The sequence below is a fragment of the Pempheris klunzingeri genome, chromosome 2 (assembly GCF_042242105.1).
Source record: "Pempheris klunzingeri isolate RE-2024b chromosome 2, fPemKlu1.hap1, whole genome shotgun sequence".
NCBI lineage: Eukaryota > Metazoa > Chordata > Actinopteri > Acropomatiformes > Pempheridae > Pempheris > Pempheris klunzingeri.
This window is the reverse complement of record NC_092013.1, coordinates 12,356,958-12,380,261: the sequence shown is the minus strand read 5'-3', so window position 1 is coordinate 12,380,261 and position 23,304 is coordinate 12,356,958. Positions and strand designations below refer to the sequence as shown.

The 23,304-nt window shown below is 41.8% G+C and overlaps 1 protein-coding gene across 1 annotated transcript in view; it reads left to right on the top strand.

Annotated features, from left to right (window-relative positions):
* The first annotated feature begins 12,089 nt into the window (after positions 1–12,089).
* erc2 (ELKS/RAB6-interacting/CAST family member 2) overlaps positions 12,090–23,304 on the top strand; it is a 31,814-nt gene continuing 20,599 nt past the window's right edge. Inside the window, exons 1-2 of the mRNA XM_070846081.1 lie at positions 12,090–12,764; positions 22,978–23,001. Coding sequence (XP_070702182.1) covers positions 12,090–12,764; positions 22,978–23,001 — 699 coding nt within the window. The remainder of the gene's footprint in view (positions 12,765–22,977; positions 23,002–23,304) is intronic.

The following is a 23,304-nucleotide window of genomic DNA, read 5'->3' as shown; positions in this document are numbered from 1 at the left end:
AGCTCTGGTATTAATGTACCAGCAGACTGAGCCTACAGGTTGTCACGATCCTGCATTGTGCTTGAATGTGTGGCACAGGGCTACTCTACTGTAACACAGCTGAATGGACCATCAGGTTACTAGGAGACCACAACCCTTTCTGCAGCTCCACTCTCTGACAGAGTAAGACATCAGTGGTCACATTAGCAGATCTTGGCTGCCCTCATATGGTTAAGTACAGAACTGGAAGCAGGGTAGACCAAATAACCAAGTGTTAAGTTCACCTTCACACAACAAATACATGCTGGAGTCACCTTAGTTGGCAGATTCTCGAATTGATTATGAAAGTGTTGAGTTGGAGGTGGTGCTCTGGCAAATACTTTAAACATTTCAGTGGTATATGTATCAGTGATCAGTGTATTGCCAGAATAGCAAAATGACGTGGACGGACTACATGATATGTCCTGGATGCTAATCCAGAATTTGAAGTGGTCAATTATAACTGCATGGTCTACATATTCAAAGGCAACGGTAAGATGTGAAAAGATTTAACTGAACTTTCACCCAATTCTGCTGCTAAAAGAAGGCCACTGGTCTCTGTAATGAGGTCAGGCTCCATGCGATGCACTCGACAGCGAACCAAACTATAAATGATCTTTTGATTAATGACATGAGCTTTAGACATCTTACTACAAAGCCTAAGATAAGAGCAGAAGCGGAGAGGAGGGAATGTTTGTAAAGAAAAGCTCAGTTATTTTTGTAAATGTGAGGTTGAACTGCAAAAAAAACCAAAATCTACTTTTCAGAGAGAAACTGACCTCGCTGTACGAGACCACATCCAGTAGACTTCCACAAGCAATTTTCCAAGGAAGCAAGTAGTGCGACTTCATACGAGATATATTTTTTAATAAAGATGATTGTAACATAGGTCCCCAAAGGTTAAAGCGCCACTAAAATTTCTCCATTAACTGATATGACCCATCAGTGAGAAAGGTTGTGAAGCCTTAAGTGCTCAATCTTTGCTCTAACAAGGATTTATTGGTGGACCCTGCAGCAGCCAAGTCTACAGCACTGCAGTCCAGACCCTCATCCCTCAGGTCCCACTAATGAAGCATATTGAACATCATAATAATATATAAAAACTGCCGACCCCTCCTCCTCATACATCGCTAGAGGTCACTTGCTCTATATTACTTCTTAAACGTTGTTCTTTCTATATTTTTTTTTCCCTTCGCAGCAGTGGTCTTGGAGAATTCTCTAATGCCAGCTCTGTCCCATCTCCCACTGTACAGCAGATGAATGCTTGTATACAGCAGGATGATTAATGGCCTGTCATTATGGTCCTCAGTTGTGGGTCACTTGACCTAGATGTCCCCTTATTAAGGGCATAAATGTAAGTCATTAAACTGTAATTGGGATGCTCGCATTCGTCCATTTCCTGAAAGCCATGACGGGAGCCTCGGCCTCTGTGGATTTACCCGTTATTTCCATCAGCGGTGACCTCAGAGGACAATTTTGTGACTCATCCTCAAGTAGTGGGAAGTGTCATATGTAGAGGTAGAGGAAGTGAGACAGCAGAGGGTGACCAGAAGCAAGGACTGCTCATCCAACTAATTCATTATTTGTCACTGTTACAGCCAAATGCCAGATTAGCATATACCAACCTGTTTCTCAGAATTAAGCTGTTTCAATGTGTTATAAGCACATGATGTGATTATTTCATGATGCAGCTGAAACACATGTTCTGAATCCATTTCTACTTCTTCTCAGCACATAATAAATCAGAGACCTATCAGAAACCAGTCTTAAAACAATTCATTAACCCTAGAACACTAACCTGACAGTTGGTAACACCATCACTAACATCAGGTATATTTTACCCGTTATAATATACCCGATAAAAAAACACTTCTCATCAAAATATATTAAAGTACAACAATACATGGCAAATTGAAGTACTCTTATTTTATTTTCCCCCATACAACGTCTCATAAAAATGAAAAAAAGGTGTCATGGGGGGACCCTATAAAAAGGCTCTAAAATTAGTGAAAAATGAAGGAATCGTTAATGAAAATGTCTTTGGTGTGTGTGTTGTGATGACACCACAAGAGCCCAGCAGAGGGCAGACCCACAACTCTATCAGCCCTAAATATGTCCAGAGCCATCAGGAGTTGGAGCCGGGGCGAGGGAGAGCTGGCTGCCCGGGTTTCCCTCCCTCACCTGTCACTCACAGTCTTAATCTGCTTGCCTGCGAGTCCTACCGACTGCATAATCAATACACAGCCCTTTAATAATGAAACAATCCTTTTCCGGGTCCTTATGCTTTCTAAAGGGTTTGTTTGCGCATCACTGCTGTCCCACCTCAAAAAAAGATCAATAACCTTAAATCACTCACTGTCTTGTCTCAGAAAAAACCTGAGTCACTGCAGAGGAGAATCTGTGCTTTAGTGCTACTTGATTCACTCGAAAGCTATGTTTAATCTTTTTTAGATTTTATTTTTAGGTGAATAAAATCTGTTTTGGTTGTAAACATATACGCTGAATTGACTTTTCAGTGCGCCTTTTTTTTTGTGACCAGAACAAGGCCGATGGAAACAGGTAGAGAGAGCTGTGTGCCACCCTCCGATAGCTGCAGCTGTCAGGATGAGGAGAGTCTGCTTCCTGTCCATCCTGCTCATACAGTGTGTGTAAGCTACTGTGGAAGCATTACTCTGTCTGCAAGTCAACATTTGGATTTCTAACAGCAGAATCAGCTGCTCATTTCTGAGTCTGCTCTCTCAGTGTGTGTGAGACAGGCCACACCATGGATGTATAAAGAGAACTGAATACAGCGTTGGGCTCCATTCATTCCTATGAAGATTGTTCAGTGCCATAAGAATACCCAGATCTTCCTCATTGTTGGCCCTAGAGTGTTGCGTACTAGCATCTCGGGCCTGCCAAGCCGGCTAACTTCCTGTTGGACCTCCGCTAACTTGAACGTGGATAAAATTATTAAATCATTTAGCTCTTCTAGACTTTCCAAATGATATCAGACTGAAAGCATCAAATTCTGACGGTGAAACGAGTCATTTTGCAGCAGTTGTGACTCCTAAAAAAATATACTGGCTGGTTTGCAGACGTTTCTTTTACAATGTAAGCCTACTGAAAAACAGTTTTTTGGGCCTAATGGCATCATGTGACTGATGTGATTGTTGTAATTACATGGTTTGGCCATTATATAACTTACTGAAGTGCTTGGAACACACCCACATTCAGACCTCAGGGCGTCTTTTTTAGGTTTAAGTCTGCACAAGGAAAAAAAGTCAGCTTTTAAATGTATTGCTTCTCTGTAAGGAACAATTGGCGGCCATATTTAGACTGTCTTATGTGAATTACATATTCTATGCCAGTGTGACTCACACAGTACATTGAAGTTCAGCCAAATTCTGGCCATTTAACTGGTCCCTTATTAGTTTAATTATGTCAGTGTGTTGGAATTGGGCCTATTCTGATAAATAAAAAAATAAAAAATCATCCCCCAGGTCCGTCTGAAAAATCCTGGGATATATTTGCCAGAGGGCCAAACCCAAGATGGCCGCTGGCACCGTCTTGAAAGATTAACTTTTAAACCAGAGCACCTAGAATCACAGATGAGGTGGAAGTGGACCACACAGATAATGATTTTGACATCAGTGTGATGCTATGCCATCATTTTGGTCGTGCTTTTTGTTTATTTTGTAGGTTCTGGACCAGCTATGAAGAGGGATCAGTTCTCGGTTAACTCTCATTAGTCATCACATTTCTGAAGGCAGAATTACCCTCAGAAGTGGCAATGAGACTCCTTCGTGACTGTTTTGCCAACACGTATATACTGTATGATGCTGTATGATATATTAAATAGCTAATAACTACTTTAAACTACATTTTAAATGAAAAAAAAAAAAGATAATTTGTTAAGAAATTGATTTTGATTTTTAGGATAATAAACACTGCTCTTTGTCTTCATTTGGTCCCAGCTTTTTATCGTTATTATCTATCATTTTAAAGTAAAGACTTACAGATCAGTTTGAATGGGTAACTCTCTGCTCTCAGTCTGAGTTTGTGTTTTGAGTATTAAGACAGTCAAAACTGAGTTTGATGAAGAAGCTCTGGCTCAAATATTGTTACACAACTCCTTTTGCAAACCCAAATGTTCTGTCACGCTCACGACTCATCTTCCTCGCACACAAATCTAATTCTGCTCATACAAATCTGTGCCTGTGTGCTCTCAGGGGTTTCCCTGCAGACTGCACTTAAATTTGCTTTGTGCTCTCTCATGTCTTTTGTTGTCAATATACTTCCATACACGTAATGTGGCTGAAATGAGGGAAATGACTGCAGACAACACCACAGTCATGAAAAGTCACGACTCTAAAAAACATTATTATAGAAATAAAAAGTTCTATAATCAAATAAAAATGAACTAAACTAAACTAAAACAATGCTATTATGAGAATAAATTTAAAAAAACATTCCTAATAATTTGTTTTGATAATTTCTCAAATTATTCCACAAATCATTATTAGATTTATTCATATAATTGATTACTTCATACTTATTTATTTATCTGTTTTATAGTGAACATTTGAAAAACCATGGCTGAGTTAAGAGTACCTTGAAGCCTTTAAAATAGGAGATTTCTGGTATTCAAATCTTTTTTAGATGTCTATCTTTTAAGTTCTGTGCTTGTTGTTGTCCAGTAAACCCGTGCAGGTTGGATAAAAGTACAATCAAAATATACATGTTGATGCGTGTGTTTAAATTGAACACCTAAATTTGACAGCTGGGGGGACGAGGATCTAATTTTCTACCTATAAGTAACTTTTTTTTCTGACGGTGATGATTGTAAAATGATTGGCAGCACTTCAGCATTGACCACATGGCTGCTTGGAGAACATGTGTCAAATTGTGAGAAGAAAAAGAAACCAAGCCTCTGCGTAGCCTCTAATCCCACCTTAACCAGCCACCCCTCACATTCTGCCTGTTAGTGGGATCCCATTATGGAAACATAAGTGGAACACAGAGGGAAAAGGCGTTCAATCAACCTCTCCTGTTCCTGTAACGTTGTATGTGTGTGCATGAGAGAGACAGGCAGAGGGAGACAGAGCGTGAGACCGGGTGAGTCTGTATGTTTGTGTTCAGGTCACAGAAATGCTGATGCCTCTCCTTTGGGCCCTGTCAAGCACACTTAGCGTCAGTGTTTACAATGCAAAACGGGAGAAAGTCCCTGTAATTCCAGGAGGCCTGAAGACAGGCGAGAGCAGGAGGAAAACAGAAGCCCGGGGGACATCGTCCTGTTTTGAAAAAGCCTGCAGGGCTGTCTGCTGGAGCGCTTCTGAAGGACGTACACACCTCATGGTGAAGTCACAGTTTGTCATGTCATGAGTTTAGATTGATTCATGCTGTGACGGAAGTTCCTCTGACAGAGCGGCACATTGGAGCTGTGGTCGCCCTCAGGCAAATCTGATTTATAATGTTGGCTGAATACTGGATGGGAGCCGGTTCATTGTTTTATAAAAGACATCAAAATATATCACCGCTTTACTGCCTGTATCATTCTTCCAGCTGTTTGATTTAAAACCAGAGACTATCTGTCCCAATTCTGTAACGCTTACACTTCACACTCAAAGCAACAGTTTGTCATTTTGGGAATCGCTCTGATTTGCATTTTTGCCAAGAGTCAGATGAGACGATTAATATAACATGTCATGTTTGCAAAGTAAATATGAAGCTGCCATCTGAGTGTTGTTGTCACAGTGAGGTTGCCAGGCAACCAGCCCAGACTCCAGGAAGTTGCTGCGCTGGGCCAAGAAATAGTCCTGCACATAAAACACCCATAAAACCACAATGTGTCGCTTTTACACTCTAATTCTTGTACGGATTAATTCACAAATAAGATACAACATGTTAATAGCTTGGAGGTTCTGCTACAGTGTGTTTTGTTTGGACAAGATCACTCTGTTTCCCCCTGAGTATAGTTTTATGCTAATCTATGCTAACTGGTTATGGCTTCATATTTAACAGATATAAAATAGACATAGATAACAGATATTACTGACTCTCAGTAAGAAAGCCAGTCTCTCCAAGTGCCACTATTTTTTTTTCTAATCTCGTGTACTTCTGCACATGTGATCCACTTTCATGCAAGTACTGTTGGAGTAATTGTGTTTCTTCTGCTCAGCCAATAAGAATTAACTGGATCAGATGTGACAGAGTAGTGAAGGAGCTAGAAATTACAGGACAGACGGCAGATAAAGAAAAGAGACTTTGTCGCCCAGAGTACAACCTGTCAGGCGTGCAAATCCCTCCTCCTTCTCTGGGATTAGCAGTCCTGGTTTTTCTACATCCCCCAACCACACTTAACCTACAGCATTACATGGGAAAAGCTTGTTAAGGGTGGTACAGAGGGAGGGAGGGAGGGAGGGAGGAGGGGGCTGCCTGACAGTCAAACTTCAGGGTAAAATGCAACCTGTTCTGCTGGCTCTACACCCACGAATTTGACCACTGATCCAAATCACACATATAATCTTGAATTAGACCCACTTGTCTTGAAATTGCACTGTAACTAGATTCCCTTTTCCGAGCGCCTGGTTCACCCCCCCAGTGAATGATGGGACAACAAGAGCCATTAAAAAGAGGCAATAAAATCTCAAATGAAATAAAACCACCTCGAAGTGGACGCTGCCTTTTATCCCCAATCAGCAGCAAGATGATGTGAAATTCAGCAGGCCGCTCACCGCATCTCATCCGCCCATCCCCTCCTGCCAGCTGCCACTTGCAGTAGTGGTGATGCTGCTCCCTGGTGTGTAGAGGAGGAGAGAGAGCGTGTCCGCTGCCCAATGACAGCGCAGGATGCTGAGAGAGGGTGCTGCTGGGGTGAATGGAGGCGACAAGATGCCGTCTAAAGCGGCGAAGGAGAGGAAATAACATCGACCAAGGTACATTTGTCTCTTTTATTTCACTCCGCTTGCACCCGCTGTGCGTCTTGGAGGTGATGACAAGCAAAATCATCCAAGAGTCCTGTCGATTTTTCGGCGGTTTTGCATGGCGACCTGGTGGTAGAAAGAAGAAGGGAAAAGCCCAGGCTGTGTGCGTTTTAAAAAAAAAAAGCCATCCTCGCTCCGTGATCGTTGATTGCATGGACACAGTCAGTCAGCGCCCACTTGATACCCGTGAATTTTCCCTTTAGAAGCCGTGTTGAGACCATAGGGCAGCGCCGTATTTCAAAATAAAGGTTTCGGTCGGCTTCTCCGCGGCGGGTTAATCTATTATTTCATTGGTGTAGTCGGGGGCTCGACGCTCACCACGCTGGAGCCATGGTAGATGTAGGCCCGGTGAGCTGTCAGTGGATGGGGTCGTGCTTCCTCTGCTGCATCCTCTGTAATTCAGCCCGCACGTCAGTCACCAGACACGCACATTACCAGGTTCATTATAAACAAAGCACTGTGTCATTTTAAGATAAACGCCTGTCGAGGACGTTTCACATGTTTTCCGCGCATTTTTTTGGTCCTTCACACACCATTTCTAAGCAGGTCTGACGCTGCACGCCGGAATTTGGGTGGATGAATTGGTTGAACAGGCCATTAACGAAATAGGACATTATTTTCTAACCCAATCAACCATCCATTGAAGTCAGTGGGAAGCATGGGGGCGTTGGGACTCAGTAGTAGAATACGTGATGAGGAGGCTGCATGTGTTGCACTTGCCCTGGCAGCACCGCACTGCTTATTACTTTCACTTTCTCTGTTATCAACCCACTGTGGGAGGCTATTTATAGGAAAATGTCCTTCCACAGCAGGCCCATGTCCGCCCTAGACGTGCGCTCTGACCTCAAAAGTCAAAGATCCCTGCTTCTAACTAGTAGTCGTGTTTAACAGCTACAGCTTGGTAAGAGCCTGCAAGATGCTGGCTTTCAAAATGTCACCATGGCCTCATGGAAAACGGTCTCCCTGACCCCACAGATACTCAGCATCGCCTGTGGTGAAATCTCTGTTTGAGAACATCTGTATCCTCTCCGCTGTTTACGCACCGCTGCTCTCTGAATTACCGGTGATCATTTCTGCTGCGGCCTATACTGGCATTTGCTGACAGGATTTTCTGGTCCTGGTAATTGTAATTGCTCCACTAATACCTGAGAAGTGTGAGAGTGACGTCTGGTCATAGATGAATGAAAGTGGCAGCGTGTCCATGAGTGGTAAAAAAAGCTGCACCATAAAAAAAAACCAAAAAGCTAAATCAGATTTAACACTGTAACAATCTACAGTAGAAATGCCTAATGGGATGATTATAAAACCCTGCTAACACAACACAAGAGTAATATTTTAAACACATTTTGTCCTTTTGTAGGCTTGTCTATAGAGTGGGGGTGGGGTGGAGGGTTACAGTTGGCCCTCTCAGCTGGCATCCCTCCTGGCACTCCAGTATTTGCACTGTTTCTGCAATAACATGATACCCTCTTCGGTCAGGCAGCAAAGATTCCTCTTTGGTCGTCTCCCTCTGCCCGGCTTACTGAGAAATGTTCTTTGGTGCTGTGGCAATCTGTGTGGGTGAAATACTTTCATGTAGATTAGAAATTCTACTTTAAAACGGGGTGAGAGGATGAATAAAAATAATAATAATAATAATACTTTTTAATGGGAGATACACGCGATTGTGTCTGTCAGGGATTTGCAGACGACATATTCAATGTCTGAGTTAGATGCGCACTGTAATGCTGATACGATTAGTTGATTAACTGAATAGAAAATTTGACATGAACTTTGAAAATTGCGTTGTTGTTTAAATAATTTATCAAGCACCAAAAAACACCAAATATTCCTTGATTTTAGCTTGTAAAATGTCAGGAATTGCTTTTTCTCTGTTTTGTATCATTATACGTGAATATCTTTGGGTTTCAGACTGCTAGAGGCAAAAAAAAACTAATTTCAATTTGTCACCTTGGGCTTATTGTACTGTTTTCTGGCATGCTGTGGAGTAAATGATTAATTCATTAATCAGAAAATAGTAATAGATACTGAAAAAGCTCACTAGTTGCAGCCCTAAACTTCACTCTTTAGGCCTTCTTTGATCAAACACCATGGAGTTCAGTATTCCCATACCAGTGCTTCAAAGCAAAGCAATCAAGCCATAAAACCCTGTGACTGTGGCACACCCATGTGATCAGAGTGTGCACTGGGTGGACAGAAAAGCAGAAATCTTCATTTTCCAAACTATACAAAAGCAAGGAAGTAGCAGTTAAGTGAAGATTTCTGCTCTTTCAGGCGCAGGTTCACTTTTGAGGTGCAAGTCTGTTGTGCTGAGCATTTCTTTCAAGCACTGTTTGCTTGAGCGTCACCATGAGGCGGTTTTCCTCTGGTTGGTGTGTGTCATCGTGATTTTTTAAAGTGAATATTTCTGGCACATGTGCCTTTGTTAAATAGCTGTGAGTGAAGATTGGCAGGAAACATGAGGAGCGAGGGGGATGACGCGCAACAAAGATCCCCAGCTGGAACCAAAGTGTGGAAGTTGCGGTCACATGGCAGACATCCCAGATCAGTGGCCCACCAGCACGGCACAGTTGGCATTACTTTTTGAGATTTCCCTCACATCACATTACATATTTTTCCTGCTATTCACAATTACAAAGGCGGCTACAGCAGTGAGTCATGGCTGAATTTGAATACCATTGTGCCAGCTTTAATAAGGAGACTGACAATTACCATTTTTCCACATGAAATTTCAAGGCGGAATAATGCACGTTGAAGAGGTGCAAAGAAGCCAGAAAGTCACTGCCTGAGTCACTGGTATAACACTGGTGACATGGAGAAAGTCTAATAAAGGATGACACCATATTGTAAACACAGAAAAACTTCACTGAAAAAAAGGGGCATTCTTTACGAGTAGATCCTAACAAACGCAGACTGAAAGATGCTTCACAGGATGTTTTGCTTCTGTACGGCCTCAAAAATGACCACTGAGCTGAATCAACCTCAACAACAGTGTCACCAAAAGCATTGCCAGCCTAGATATACAATTATGATTTATTATGAGATGTTTTTTGTTGTTTTGTCTGTACTGATGATTGCTGAATGCTGTCTGGGCTCCTAAAACAGACTTCACAGATCTGCTGTAGCAAGCTGACCACTGTAGATAAGAGCTGTGGTGTTTGTTGTTCGTACATGTCTGCGTATTTAAGATTTTAATTTAATTTGCTTGCGGCTCTCAAAGGGAGGTAAAGGAGGAGAGTTTGTTTTACACGGTTTATAGGCTATGAACGCAAAATCTAAAGACATTCTCGGTCCAGGCCTGTAAACAAATTCTGGTTATATTTGTACATTCCCATCCCATTCCTAGACACCTTTAACTTGATATACCTAACAGAGATGATAGCGTCCTGTCTAACCTTATCTGCCAGGCTGCGGTGAGATTCCCGTGGGCACGTGTTTCCACACAGACGATGCTTCAGCGTGGGCAGCTGAGGGTTCCTGTCATTTAAAATCTTACTGCATTTCATAGACAGAGCAGACCTGTTGACTCATGGCTCTCCGTGTCATTTCATTTCTGTCCCTCAGAGAAATGTAAGAGAATGTGCGTGAAGTAAAAAGCTCTGGACTGAAGCCTACAGGATGTCATGTCACCTTGGCGCTGCTGCAACACACACCACCTACATCTGGCCACAGTTTTCTCCCTCACCTTTTGGAAACTTATGCTGCCGTTATGTCAGACGACTCAGGTGCTTTATCTCTGTTAGCCCAGGCATAGTCGCCATGGCAACTGGGTCTGAGCAGCAAGTGTCACCAGAGGAGAGAAAATACCGTAGTTCACTTTGATGGAAGAGTCTTTTTTTTTTCTCACAGACGGTCCAATATTATTCATCACCAGACAGCCTGTGCCATTAATAACCTCTGTCAGTGTCTTCAACATTTGTTGTTTAACAGCTCTCTGTATTTTACCCCAAAAAACATTCCCCATAATGTCATAATGACACATTATGCACCATCTCAAGTTTAAATGTATTATAGACTGTGATTTATCTTGTGGTAAGCTGAAGCTTTAGATGGCATGAGATGGCAGAACCATTATTACAACATTAATTAGGCCTTTCATATCATTTTCTCTTTATTGGCTAAAAGGATTTTGCCATATTTCAAAAACTAAAACTGTGGCCAGAAAAGCAACATAGCATATAGTGAACTACACATCATTAGTGTTATTAGTGAATACTATATCATACGTAGAGAAACATGCATTTATGAAAAGTTATAATGTTTCACTTTGGTTCAGTTTCTAACACCTATTACAGTAATAAAGCCTGTGTACAAACATCACTGTGTTTTCTAAGGCTTACACTCACATAACAATAATAATGTATATTATTATTCAATGTAGAGATTCTGTGCTTATTGCAGAAACTAGTAACCTCTAATCTGAAAAAAACAGTGGCATTTGACATGGACGATTAAACCTCAGACTTTGCATTAACTTTGAAAAGAACTCACGTATTTTGTCATTACTTTATGGTTAGCATTATTTACTCTTATATAAAATCGCTGACCATCATTGATCAGAACAGACAAATGTGATATAAGATGTAATACTGTATCCTGTGTTTTAATTAGCCTATTATTTATCTGAAGCACTGTGTGGTTATAAAGCTGTTCCGACTTCCCTAAGTGTTTCAGCAGCATTGATGGGGTGTAGATAAATGTTGGCCGATGGGAAATCCAGGATGATGCTGGGAAAGGCCTGTGGGCCGTTTGAAATAGGAGCTGCATAAATGTGACAGTTTGCTGCTGATGTCGACTAATGCAGTCTTAAAGCTAACGGAACGATTCATTTCCTCTTCTGTAGCATTTAGCCGGTTTGTCTTAACCTGCTCAGAGGGGAATGTACTGCGTATGTTGTGTGTGCATGTCTTTCTTTGACACATACAAACAGTTGTTCCTCGTCTAACAGTTGCTTCTCTCCTGTCTCCTCAGGTCTGACTTTGATGTGGTCCACCCATTAAGGCATGAAATAAGTCACCCATGTGTGATACAGAGAGTCACAGCAGCCTCATTTCAGCGCGCTCCTGTTAAGGACCCTCTGGTGGCTACACCGCCGATTCACAGGACATGTACGGCAGTGCCAGAGCTGTAGGCCATATAGAGAGCAGCCCCGCACGGTCCCCGCGCCTGCCAAGGTCCCCCAGACTGGGCCATCGGAGGGCCAACAGCGGGGGCGGGGGTGGTGCGGGGGGCAAGACGCTCTCCATGGAGAACATCCAGTCCCTCAACGCTGCCTACGCGACTTCGGGGCCCATGTACCTGAGCGACCATGAGGGCGTGGGCTCCACTGCCACCTACCCTAAAGGTACTATGACTCTGGGTCGCGCCACCAGTCGGGCCATGTACGGGGGCCGCGTCACAGCTATGGGCAGCAGTCCCAACATTGCTTCAGTGGGGCTGCCCCATGCTGACCTTCTGTCTTATAGTGACCTGGGCTCCCTCTCCATGCTGCACCACCACCATCACCACCAGGGGGTGCCCTCTGCCCTGCTGAGGCAGGCGGTGCGGGGCAGTGGGGGGGAGCTGCTGGAGATGCAGGCCCAGCTCAGGGATATGCAGAGGGAGAATGAGCTGCTGCGCAGAGAGCTTGACCTGAAGGACAGTAAGTTGGGATCTTCCACCAACAGCATCAAGAGCTTCTGGAGTCCTGAGCTGAAGAAGGAGAGGATAATGAGGAAAGAGGAGGCGGCTCGCACATCAATCCTTAAAGAGCAGATGAGAGTCACTCATGAGGAGAACCAGGTGAGACCAGCCCTCTCAAAATCCACACATTACTGCAGTGATTTTCAGTCGCAAGTCTGTTGTCTTTCTATCGTCTTTTTTGATCTGTGTTTTTCTGCTTTGGCCATTCTCTTCTCTGCAATAGACCACTGTCATCCGTCAGAGTATTCAGAGACTTATTGTTGTCAGTCATGTTTTTCAATACTTGTGGAAACCTTTCTGGAAAGAGTTCTTTGTCTGCATACATTTTTAACACCCACTCTCCTTGCATAGTACTCCTGTACAGAATCAATGTCAGAGCGACCACTTGAGCCACAGGAAATACGAAACCCTTTAATCTAGTTGTCTGTAATCAAGTTTTTGAAATCTGATCTAATATGCTGAGTCTTGTGCCTTGTACGAAACCATATTTGTCCACTGTTTTGACAGGGAAAGCTGCTCTCAGTCGTCAAATGATTAAGTGAAAAGCACGATGACCCTGCGACAGATGAATTGTAACTTCTGCACGCAATCTGGCCACAACATTAGTTAATTTTAGTTACTTTTCAAAGGTTATTATCAGGTTGGCTCTAGAGTGTGAGATGTCAAAATGTTTTTTGTTGGCTTCAATGTGGGTGTGTAGTCATGGCCCAGTTAAATCAGTAACTGACAAGAGCAGGCACAAGGCCCAGAGACAAATGTCAAGGATGCTTAAACACTCCCTGTCTTACTCTCTCTGTCGTCTCTTTTCCACAGTCTTTCCTTTACTTATTCTGACTTGGATCATCTCATACTGTCTACCTCTGTTCATCTACACTTCACTATCTTCAAATATAGAAATACAGTCAGTTTTTTCAGACTAAATGTAGAAAAATGTCAATTTGCAGCTAAACTCGGTCTAATTCACCAAATTGCCTCATGCACATTTATCTTTCACTGTCAAGTGAAAATTAGATTCCAGAAGTAATGAAGTAATGCAGGAAGTAAGGAAGTAATGCAGATATAAAAACAGCCAAACATAACTTATTGCACTGGCATTCAATATGGAAAAATGCTCTATGTGTCACTCACTTGATTTTCAGTTGCAAGACTGCATTCTCCTTCATTGAATTGAGAAATGTAATTGTCTTTATGGATGTATACACACACACAAATATAAAACAGTGAATAGTTAGCTGACTCATACTGTAGTCTGAACATTTGGATATACAACATTTGGTTTAGTTTGACATTTCTGCTACAGGAAAAAGTGCACAACACACTGAGGTAGATTGTAGAGTAGGTCAGCGTATTTCTTGACTGGCTAGATTGAGCTCTCTTTCCCTTTTTTTTTTCTCTCTCTCTCTCTCTGGGGCAGGCTGTGGCATGAGGCAGCTAATTGCACGATGCCTCAATCAACGTAAAGGTTGAATTTTGCCAGCTGGTTGTGGTCTTCGTGCCAATCTGTCTGTTTCTGTCTGTCTGGTTGAGCGATGCTGTCGGACACTGAGCAGCCAGTAGGCCGCTCATTACTCAAAGCAGCAGACACTACTCCACCCCTCAAGGTCATAGCAGAATACCATTAGGGTGACCCTTAAATGAGTCCAGTCTGTCTTAATGCACGTCTGTTTCCATTTGTGTGTATGATGAGCATTCCCTTTTAAAATAAATCGCTTTTGAATTACCTGATTTGAGTGGAGTATAAAGAGTTTTGCCTGCTCATCCCTGAGGCATTGCCACGCCGCTAAAGGGAAGGATGACGAGCACTCTGCCTCACAATTGGATAGCTGTTACCCATCAGTGATCCCTAGAGGGGAGCCAGAGGTACCTTGATTCTTTTATATCTTTATGATTCAGGAAAATGTGTAGAGGCAGTGTTTGGGTGGAGAAAGTGCCTGTTCAAGCTAAACCACCACTGTCACTGTTAGGGCCCAAGCCATTCATCACTTCACTTATTCCTTCTTATTCCTTTCAGTGCGATTAAACACTCGGCGTGAATCCTTGTATATATTTTTAGCTTGGCTACATACACAGGAGGAGCTGAATGTGTCCGGCAGAATATGAAAGCTGTACAGTGTGGGCTTTTGTGCCTTTGTGCTCGATACAAAGAGAGGACTGTTTTTATATCCTCAGCCTTGTCCGTCAGTGTTCGCTCCGACTCTACACTGAGTGATATTTATATCCCTCCTGGTAAGGTTCATTAATGAAGTATGTCGGCCAATAAAAGGCAGATGTGTCTTGTTACTATAATTGGTCCTTTCTATCTTGATTTCTGTGCTGTGAGGCGTCCTTACATAAGTGTATATTTACGGTGGGATGGCTTAAGAGGTTGACTGAGGACCAAATTGCCTCATTAATAATGGAGTAATTTCAGGCCAATCATTACATCTGTCTCATAGCACCCTTCACAGTTGCATCAGGTGCCTCAGGCCTCTATTAGCTTTAGCAAATGCCATGCATTATTTATTTTCTGAAAAATAAGATCTGGGAATATGCACTTCTTTGTACCACATCTTGGGAAAAGAGGAAAACCATTCAGGCATTTGAGTTTTGTAAAGTACAGACTCCACTGTGAGTGAAATACCAACCAGAGCCTGCAGAGGTTTAATCAAGACAGTCGCCGGTCATGACTAGAGGTAATGATTAGCCCAGGACTGTTTAAAGGAGCATTTTACTGTTTTACAGCCTGTACTGTGCAGCTGGCTCAGACTCTTACAACGCTGAACCATTTGACTTGAATTCAGCAGAATTTTCTGTCGTGCTGAAGCTGGACAAGAGCTGCTGGAGGGAAGTGTGTGAGCTAGAGCGTACCATATCTGACTGAGTCATGACCACTGCTGCTCAGCCACCCAGTCAGCCCTCATCAATGCAATCCCCAAAATGGAGGCTGAGCTTCCCCTATCACGCTGCTGTGTCTGTGCATGGATATCGTGCCTCAGACGTGACATGTTTTTCTGCTCTCTACTGTGAGCCGCCGATTGTTACATGTCACTGAGCGATAAAAGTATGAACATGTGAAGTGGGTCGGACCGTTGGGTCTCGGTAAAGTGTCAGGGACTGGGTAATGTTTGGAACATACTGTGGATAAATGTGCATATGGTTGCATGTGCACATTCATTACGTGTGTATGTGTGGACCGTACAGTCTGTGGTGTGTACTGTCTGTAAGTGGACTGTGGTGATTTTTTATTAGGTGTTTCTTCCCTTTGTAGTTTTGCCAGATGTGTGAGCAAAAGGTTTAGTCATAATCACCAGGCTGTATTTTGTGAGAGAGGTTTTGTCACATTTGCTTGTTTGCACTTTTGTCTCATATATGCGGTGATGCAGCAGGTGAGCACATTACACAGTGTTCATTAACACGGTATGTTGAGTTAACATTTTGCTCTGTTCAGTCAGTGGCAAACAAGTTCCAGCTGTCTTATATACATAATGAGCAAGGGTATTGATGTTTTTGGAGATGTTATGACATGGTGAGCTCAGGACACAGGATGTATCATGTGAACAGTCAAAAGAGCCCATGGATACTTCCTGTGGCAACCACCACCAATCCCCCCTAAGCACATAAGATGGCTGCTGCTTCATCCAGAGGAAGGGACGGTGGTGAAATGAGGCGTTTCCCTTCATTTCATCTCAGCAAGATGAGATGAAATGTAGGGGAAGCAGAGAGCATTTACTGAGTGCAAGGCTGGTAAGATTAAGGAGGGAGTGGAGGAGGAGAAGAACAAAGCAAAGGGGATAAGACGTGTTACAGACGTGTTCTCCAGAACAGCACAGTTTCAGATTAGATCAGAGCTAACAGTGCAAAAATGTCCATCTCAACTGAAGTGAAAATCCAATAATAAAGATGCATCCTTCTTTCTGGGGAAAACAAATTAGACAACTTAAAGAACTCCACTTTTTCCAATGACATTTTACAGATTTTTAGGGGCGGATGTGTCTACATCAATAAGTGTCGTCCACAATTTGCAGGATTACCAGCTTGATCCCGGGCTCCTGTTGTCCACGTCATGTTTTGAAGCTGTTTTTCAAAACACTCGCAAAAGAGTGAATGTAAGTTTTATATGTTTTGTAACAATTAGATAAGATATGTAGGAATGATGAACTCATACAGATGGTGAAAGAAAAGGAAAAGTGATCTGAGAGGAAGACTGTACTTATATTTATGCTTTTGTATTAATGTATCTTACACTTGTTTATCCTGGCTGATGTTTTCAACTCCACATAAATGCTTGGAGAAAAATGCTTGAAAATGTTTGGAGATCTGCATGACTCTCCACTGTCCCAGCTTTGGGATGCCTGCTGTCACATGCTGTCATGCTCTAAAATAGGAAAAAAGAATGGTGAGCCAAAGGGTGTTTACCTCAAATATTATTCTGAATTAAGAGTCGCGTGAGAATGGTTTTGTAGGTTGAAAGGCATTCATTTGATGGCACTGCTGTAGATGAAACTCAGCCTTTATATTTATCTGAATGGTTTATGCATTGCCTGCACTATTAGACTGGCTGTCTGGTTTTCATGCAAAATCACTGTGAAATTACAGCCTCACCTCATCATTTCCAGAAGCTGTGTATCGAGTGTTTTGCATCAGTGTGAAGTGAAAGATTTAATACATAACATTAAATCACATGGCTGTGATTTATAGTACATACAAATCGTACAGAGCCTAACAGCAGCGTTTCCCATACAAAGGCTCTACTTGGGCGACCTACCCAGGTAGATTAAGACTGGCCCAGGAGGATAAAATCCAAATTCTATTTTTTTTTCAATTAAGATGTACAATTGCCATTCAACTGTGTTAGGGGCCAAGCAGCAAGAGCAGGGACACCAGAGTAAATTTCCAGATGTTAAGGCTTTATTTAGCCAAACTAAACAATCAATAGGAAAATCAAGGTTGCAAACAATTAAAATGCATAAACATGGAAAAAGTATCAACAGAAAGTCTAACTATGGGCCCCTTAAAGAAACTGAGATCAACAAACCAATATTGCAACAGAAATTTAAATTGAACAAACCTGACCTGGTGAATGATACCAAGAAAGGGGTATATATACTCATAGGCTAGCCTACAGACAAACGAGGGGGGGGTTCCAACTCCTTACCATTAAACACCCAAAATAAACCCAACTGCCATTTAAAGATATAACACAAATAATACCAATATATACTAAAACTACCCAAAACCCAAAGAAACATCCATACTACATAATACAATACAACATCATGCTACTTTCTGGAAACCTCTGCAACTCAGAGCACCCCTGCCCAGCACTGGGAGTTGACACCTTCCACTTCCTGTGTTCCAGCATAAAAGGGTGCCTTAAACTCCACCTCCCCTTTTGCCAGGAACTCAGCAGCATGTGGAGAACCAAAGAGAAGGTAAAAATGTATTAACAAACTCAAAACCAGCTTGATAAAGTTATGATAACTAAATTTTAACCAAGATGCGTGCACTCAAATTGGAGAACAATATCATAATGTAAATCAAAGAAAAAATAAACATTCTTAAACCAAAATTTGTGTTTTGATTATTTGAAACGAAAGGGAACATTACTACATGGTGCGAAATGTTGATGGGTCCATCACAAACTGTAGATAGACCGTTTTAAAGAGCCTACTGATTTCCTGTCTCTCTGCATTTGCATATTGTGCTGTATATTATATCAAAAAGTACATTGATTTAATGTTTGTATCCAAATGTAACAGCTTGGTTGTCCAATGTCAGGACGGAAAGAACACTCAGTGTGTTTTATGCACAACTCTCAAAACGTATGGACAAAAGTTCATCCTGCATGAATTTGATGGATAGTTGTGATAGTTTAACTCTACTCTAAACATCTAAACAACCATGCAAATGAGTTTTATTGCAAATAATCATTTAGACTAGTCAAAGTTGAGCAGGCCATCGTCTGATGAGGGCATTATGCTGCAATAGTGCATCATTCACTGGTATTTATCCTAGCTCATTGGTTAATCACTTCATTTGGCTGTCTGGGTGTTAGAAGATGAATTGCCTTTGTAGCCCTATGAGTAAAAATATGTGAAAGCACCTGACATAATCATTAAGAAAAAATATTACAAATCCAAATGCACGCAACACGTGGTGCAAACATAGGGACAAACATAGGGACAAACTTTCTCTCCCTTCTGTTACATTTTCTGCTACTTCTTCTTTCTAGATTACTAAAATCTGGTGTTTTCTAGACAGAGATATCCTACTGGATCCACTGTCTTTGAACAATGTGTTTTTCTCCTTTCACTTCTCATACAGCCTTTCTGTTTGTAGATGGAGCTACTTGCCAACTCACCAGATTCTCTTGAGAGTCCCATTTTTTATGCCCCCTTCCGGCCTGTCCTCCCACCTCTACATCAGCAACAAAATTACTCCATAAATTCACTAGAAGGCTGGAAAACTATCTTTTAACAATATTCAGTGTACAATTTTCTGGGAGAAGATATCCTTATGTTGAATTAGACTGGAGGTCTTTAGGTTGGCAAGTACGCTGACCAACCATACTTATTCGTCATTGACCATGATCATGCTTTAAAATTGTGAATTTGGCTGCTGAACTTCTGACTAGTCTATTATTGACCCTTTCCATCCCGTTGCACCGTAAACACACAACCCGTGGGAAACACTGAACAGATGCACTGGTGCATGTCCAGCCTGTATTGCCCTCGTGGAGCTGAGACATACGGGTTGATATCTCACCAACAATGCAGCATATAAAAAAGAATGTGATAAAAAAAAATGTAATGTCCCTGGTTTGAATCTGAGGACTGCTTCTCTACTGTAAACCATCAGTAAAAGATGCCCCAACATCTTTAAAATAGTCCTCCACAGATTCCATGTCAAAACCTGTTTCATTTCCCATAATGCAACTTTAGTGCCATCAGTTTGGTTTAGAGATACAGGTGTCTTGCCAGTAGCAGCTAATGTATCCTTGAGCTCGCTTCAAGCAGAGATGAGGAGTGAGCTGAAGAAGTTTGGTAAACTCACTTCGTTTTAACTCCTCAACCACAGATTTGTGTTCTCATTTGGATTTTCTCATGTAGCTCCTTCTGGAGCCACAGAATGCTTAATACAGTACATCCTATGACGTATAAGCAGTATTACCTCCCACACCTGTAATTATGCTTTGATGTGTAAAGTTTCCCTCTAAAAAAAACAAAGAATATACCTCCTCTACATGTGTTCATACAAAGTGCATTGCATTTTTTAAAGTAATATTTCCATAAGATTCAGTGCCGTCAGAGATAGATCTTAGACAAGGCCATCTTTTAAAGACTTAATACTCAACTACTGAAATTAAAACTTGAAACAAATGATAAACAGCAATATAAATAGAAAATATTAAATGATCATCTGTGCACTGGGTAAACACTTACAAGTACTGTGAAGAAAATACTCAGTATTCAGAATTCAGGGCATCTTTGTGCTCAGATTTCTGCGTTTATGCCGCTCTCCACCTTTCTTTTAGCTGAGTGGAGATGAATAAATGCCACGTTTGCTGCTGTCGCTGTGGGTGTAATTGTATATTGTCAGCCATCCCGACATACAACATTAGGATTAGGACTGTAGTGAGAAGTAGGCTGCTCTGACTCAGCGCTTTGGAGCTGTCCATCTGTCAGATACAAACACCCACTCTCTCCTAACACAGACACATATACAGTACAGTATACCACACAAATAGCTGGTCGTGTGCCACCTGGTGAAAGAACTCTATGCCTCCAGCTTTGAGCATCAATCTGTGTACAGAGAAGCTTTAAGTTAATGTGTTAACAGTCTGACTTCACAATGTATTTTTAGCCATTTAGAAGTGGTTCTAGAGACGTCAGCCACTTTGGTAGAGACTTAAATATCTCAACAACTACTGGATGAATTACCATGAAATGTGGTCTATATATTGATGGTCCTGAGAAGATGAATCCTACTGACTTTGTTCTCTTTCCTCTTGTGTGAACAGCAGACCAAAGTTTTCACCTAATCCCTGAATTACAGTACAGTACTCCCACATCTCCTTCATAGATTGCCTCAAAGTTTCCTAAAGATATTCATGGTCCCCAGATGATGTATCCTAACGACTGTAGTGTCCCCCTGACATTTCTACTAACTACACCATGAAGTTTTTAGAGAAATGTCTCAACGCTTATTGGATGGATTCTCATGACTTTCAGTACAAACTTTCAGACCCCTTTCAGGATGAATCATGATAACTTTGATGAACCTCTGACTTTCCATCTAGCGCCACCATCTGGTCAAAGTGTCACTTTGTCTTTGCTTTATGATCACATACCGCCAAAACTATTGACGTTCCAATCAACCTCAGCTGTACTGCATGCAAAAAAATCAATCATACAGCATGCTAATGTATGTGTAATCAAATACACGTAAGTAGATATAGCTGTTGGCATTTTGAGACAGTTTAAGTTAGTTTTGGGAGGAAAATGACACATGGATTTTGTGTTTCTGCACAAAAGGATTCATGACAGCCAGTTACTCCCGGCTGCCCCAGGTGTCAGTCAGACTGGGCAGCACTGTAGCGCAACATCTCCCCTTTACTCTGTAAAACCTCTGGAAGCACGTTCTCAGGATATGCAGCGAAAGACAAGCCTTCTCTTGAGGCAGGGTGACCACAACGCCAATATCCGCTGACTCATGACTGACTCCCGGGAACTGGTACAGTTCTGCTCTAGATGTCGGGGGGGATATGGGAGAAATGGCCATACAGTCATTTTAAACCCCCAGTGCAATTATGCAAATGGAAGTATTGGACTGCCTCCTGCAGTTTAGTTCCAAGACGACAGGTTATTGATCAGGGCAGAGTGAGGGAGTAGTGATGAGGAGGGGAGAGGGAGCGGTGAGATTAGAAAGAGATATAAGATATAAGGAGAAAAGAAAAGAAAAAGGTTTTGGTTTAACCGTTTGGATTGTAAATGGATTTAGTACAAGCAGAGTAGCAGCAGGCCAATACATGCAGGGACTTATTCTCTACACGGCCATAATAAAGGAAACCAGTCTTTTTTCATTTTGATTGGCTAAATCTGATTATAGCTAAGAGGTATTTCAAATTATATATACGGTATACCTATTGGCCAAGTATTATTTTATTAAAAAAAAAAAAATCAGTTTTTACAAAAAGTTTTTAAGGTTGAAATGTAATAGATGGTTTCTGCTGCTGAACCCAACAGACTCACTAAAGGGAGAGTGACCAAAACTGTTGTGGATGGCAGCAGTCATGCAGTCAGCAGAAAATTCATCAGCTCCCTCTGCTAACACAAACACTGCCCTCCGGTGGTTGGCAGAGCACATGCTTCACATGCTTCACATGCTTCACATGCTTACAGTACCCTGTTTGTTCTGCACCCAGGAGGTGAGCCAACAAGGAATGTTAGAGGGATGAAAAATAGATTTAGTTGACCTGCAACTAATGACTATTTTAATTAAGGATTAGTCTGCTAATTATTGTCCCAGTTAATTGTTTGTTCCGTAAATGTCAGAAAATAATGAAAATGTCCAAATCCTCCGGTGATATCTTTAAATATTTTGTTTTGTCAGACCAACAATCCAAAACCTAAAGATGTTCAATTTGACATCACATAAAGAAAAAAGCCGCAAATATTCATGTTTGAGAAGCAGGAACCAGTGAATACCTTTTTTAGCATTTTGGCTTGAAAAATGAGGTGAATTTAATTATTAATCAGTTCTAAAAATGGTTGCTGGCTACTTTGCTTCTGATCAACTTATGATTAATCGACTAATTCACTGACTCGTGTTTCAGCTCTTCAGTAAATCACTTTAAACGTAACAACATTAATACCTCATCTTATCATTATCTGATCACTACCACACAACTCCTAATGATTAAAGCTACTACTTTACCGGCACTACAAATATTTGAACAAGTGTGCCATGTGGAGGTTGTTTACTGTTTACATCAATGCTGCTAAAGATAACTATAATAGACAGATCTAATAGATCTAAAATCAGTAAATGTATGATCATGGCGGTCGTTTGGAACTGTGCATAGTTAGAGCCTTTTCTTTATCTCTTTCCAGAAAGGTAATCTCAGTAAGTCATGTTTTGTCTGTGGATATATTGTGCGTAAATTGTAATGATAAACAGGCTGATAAACGGTCAGCCGGACAGACCGATGGGCGGCTCTCATTTTAAATCTCTGGCTGGTTTGTGTTGATCATCCGTCTCTGTTGCATCATGCTCTGACGCTCTGTTTTACCATACATTTTGTTTTTCTGTTCATTCTGCCCATGCTCTGCAGCTGCTGGATGCCAGGAGAACCAAGGTTTGTCCCTATGTTTGCACCACGTGTTGCGTGCACAACATAGAGTCACCTTCAGTGTGGCGTGTATATTCAGACACCTGGCAATCCCTTTGCACCATTACAACCTCCTCTCCTATGAACCTCCAAAAGGAAGTGAATTAGTTCCAGTAGTTCAGTCTGCCTCTTTTTCCCATGAACCCTCATAAGTTCCCCTTTAAACACTGTAAAACTAGAAAGAGTGATTTGTTTGTTCAATTGTGTCAATCCAAATGTGTCTGGTGCTCCATCCCCCTGTAGTACCCCTAACCCCACAACCCCAGACTG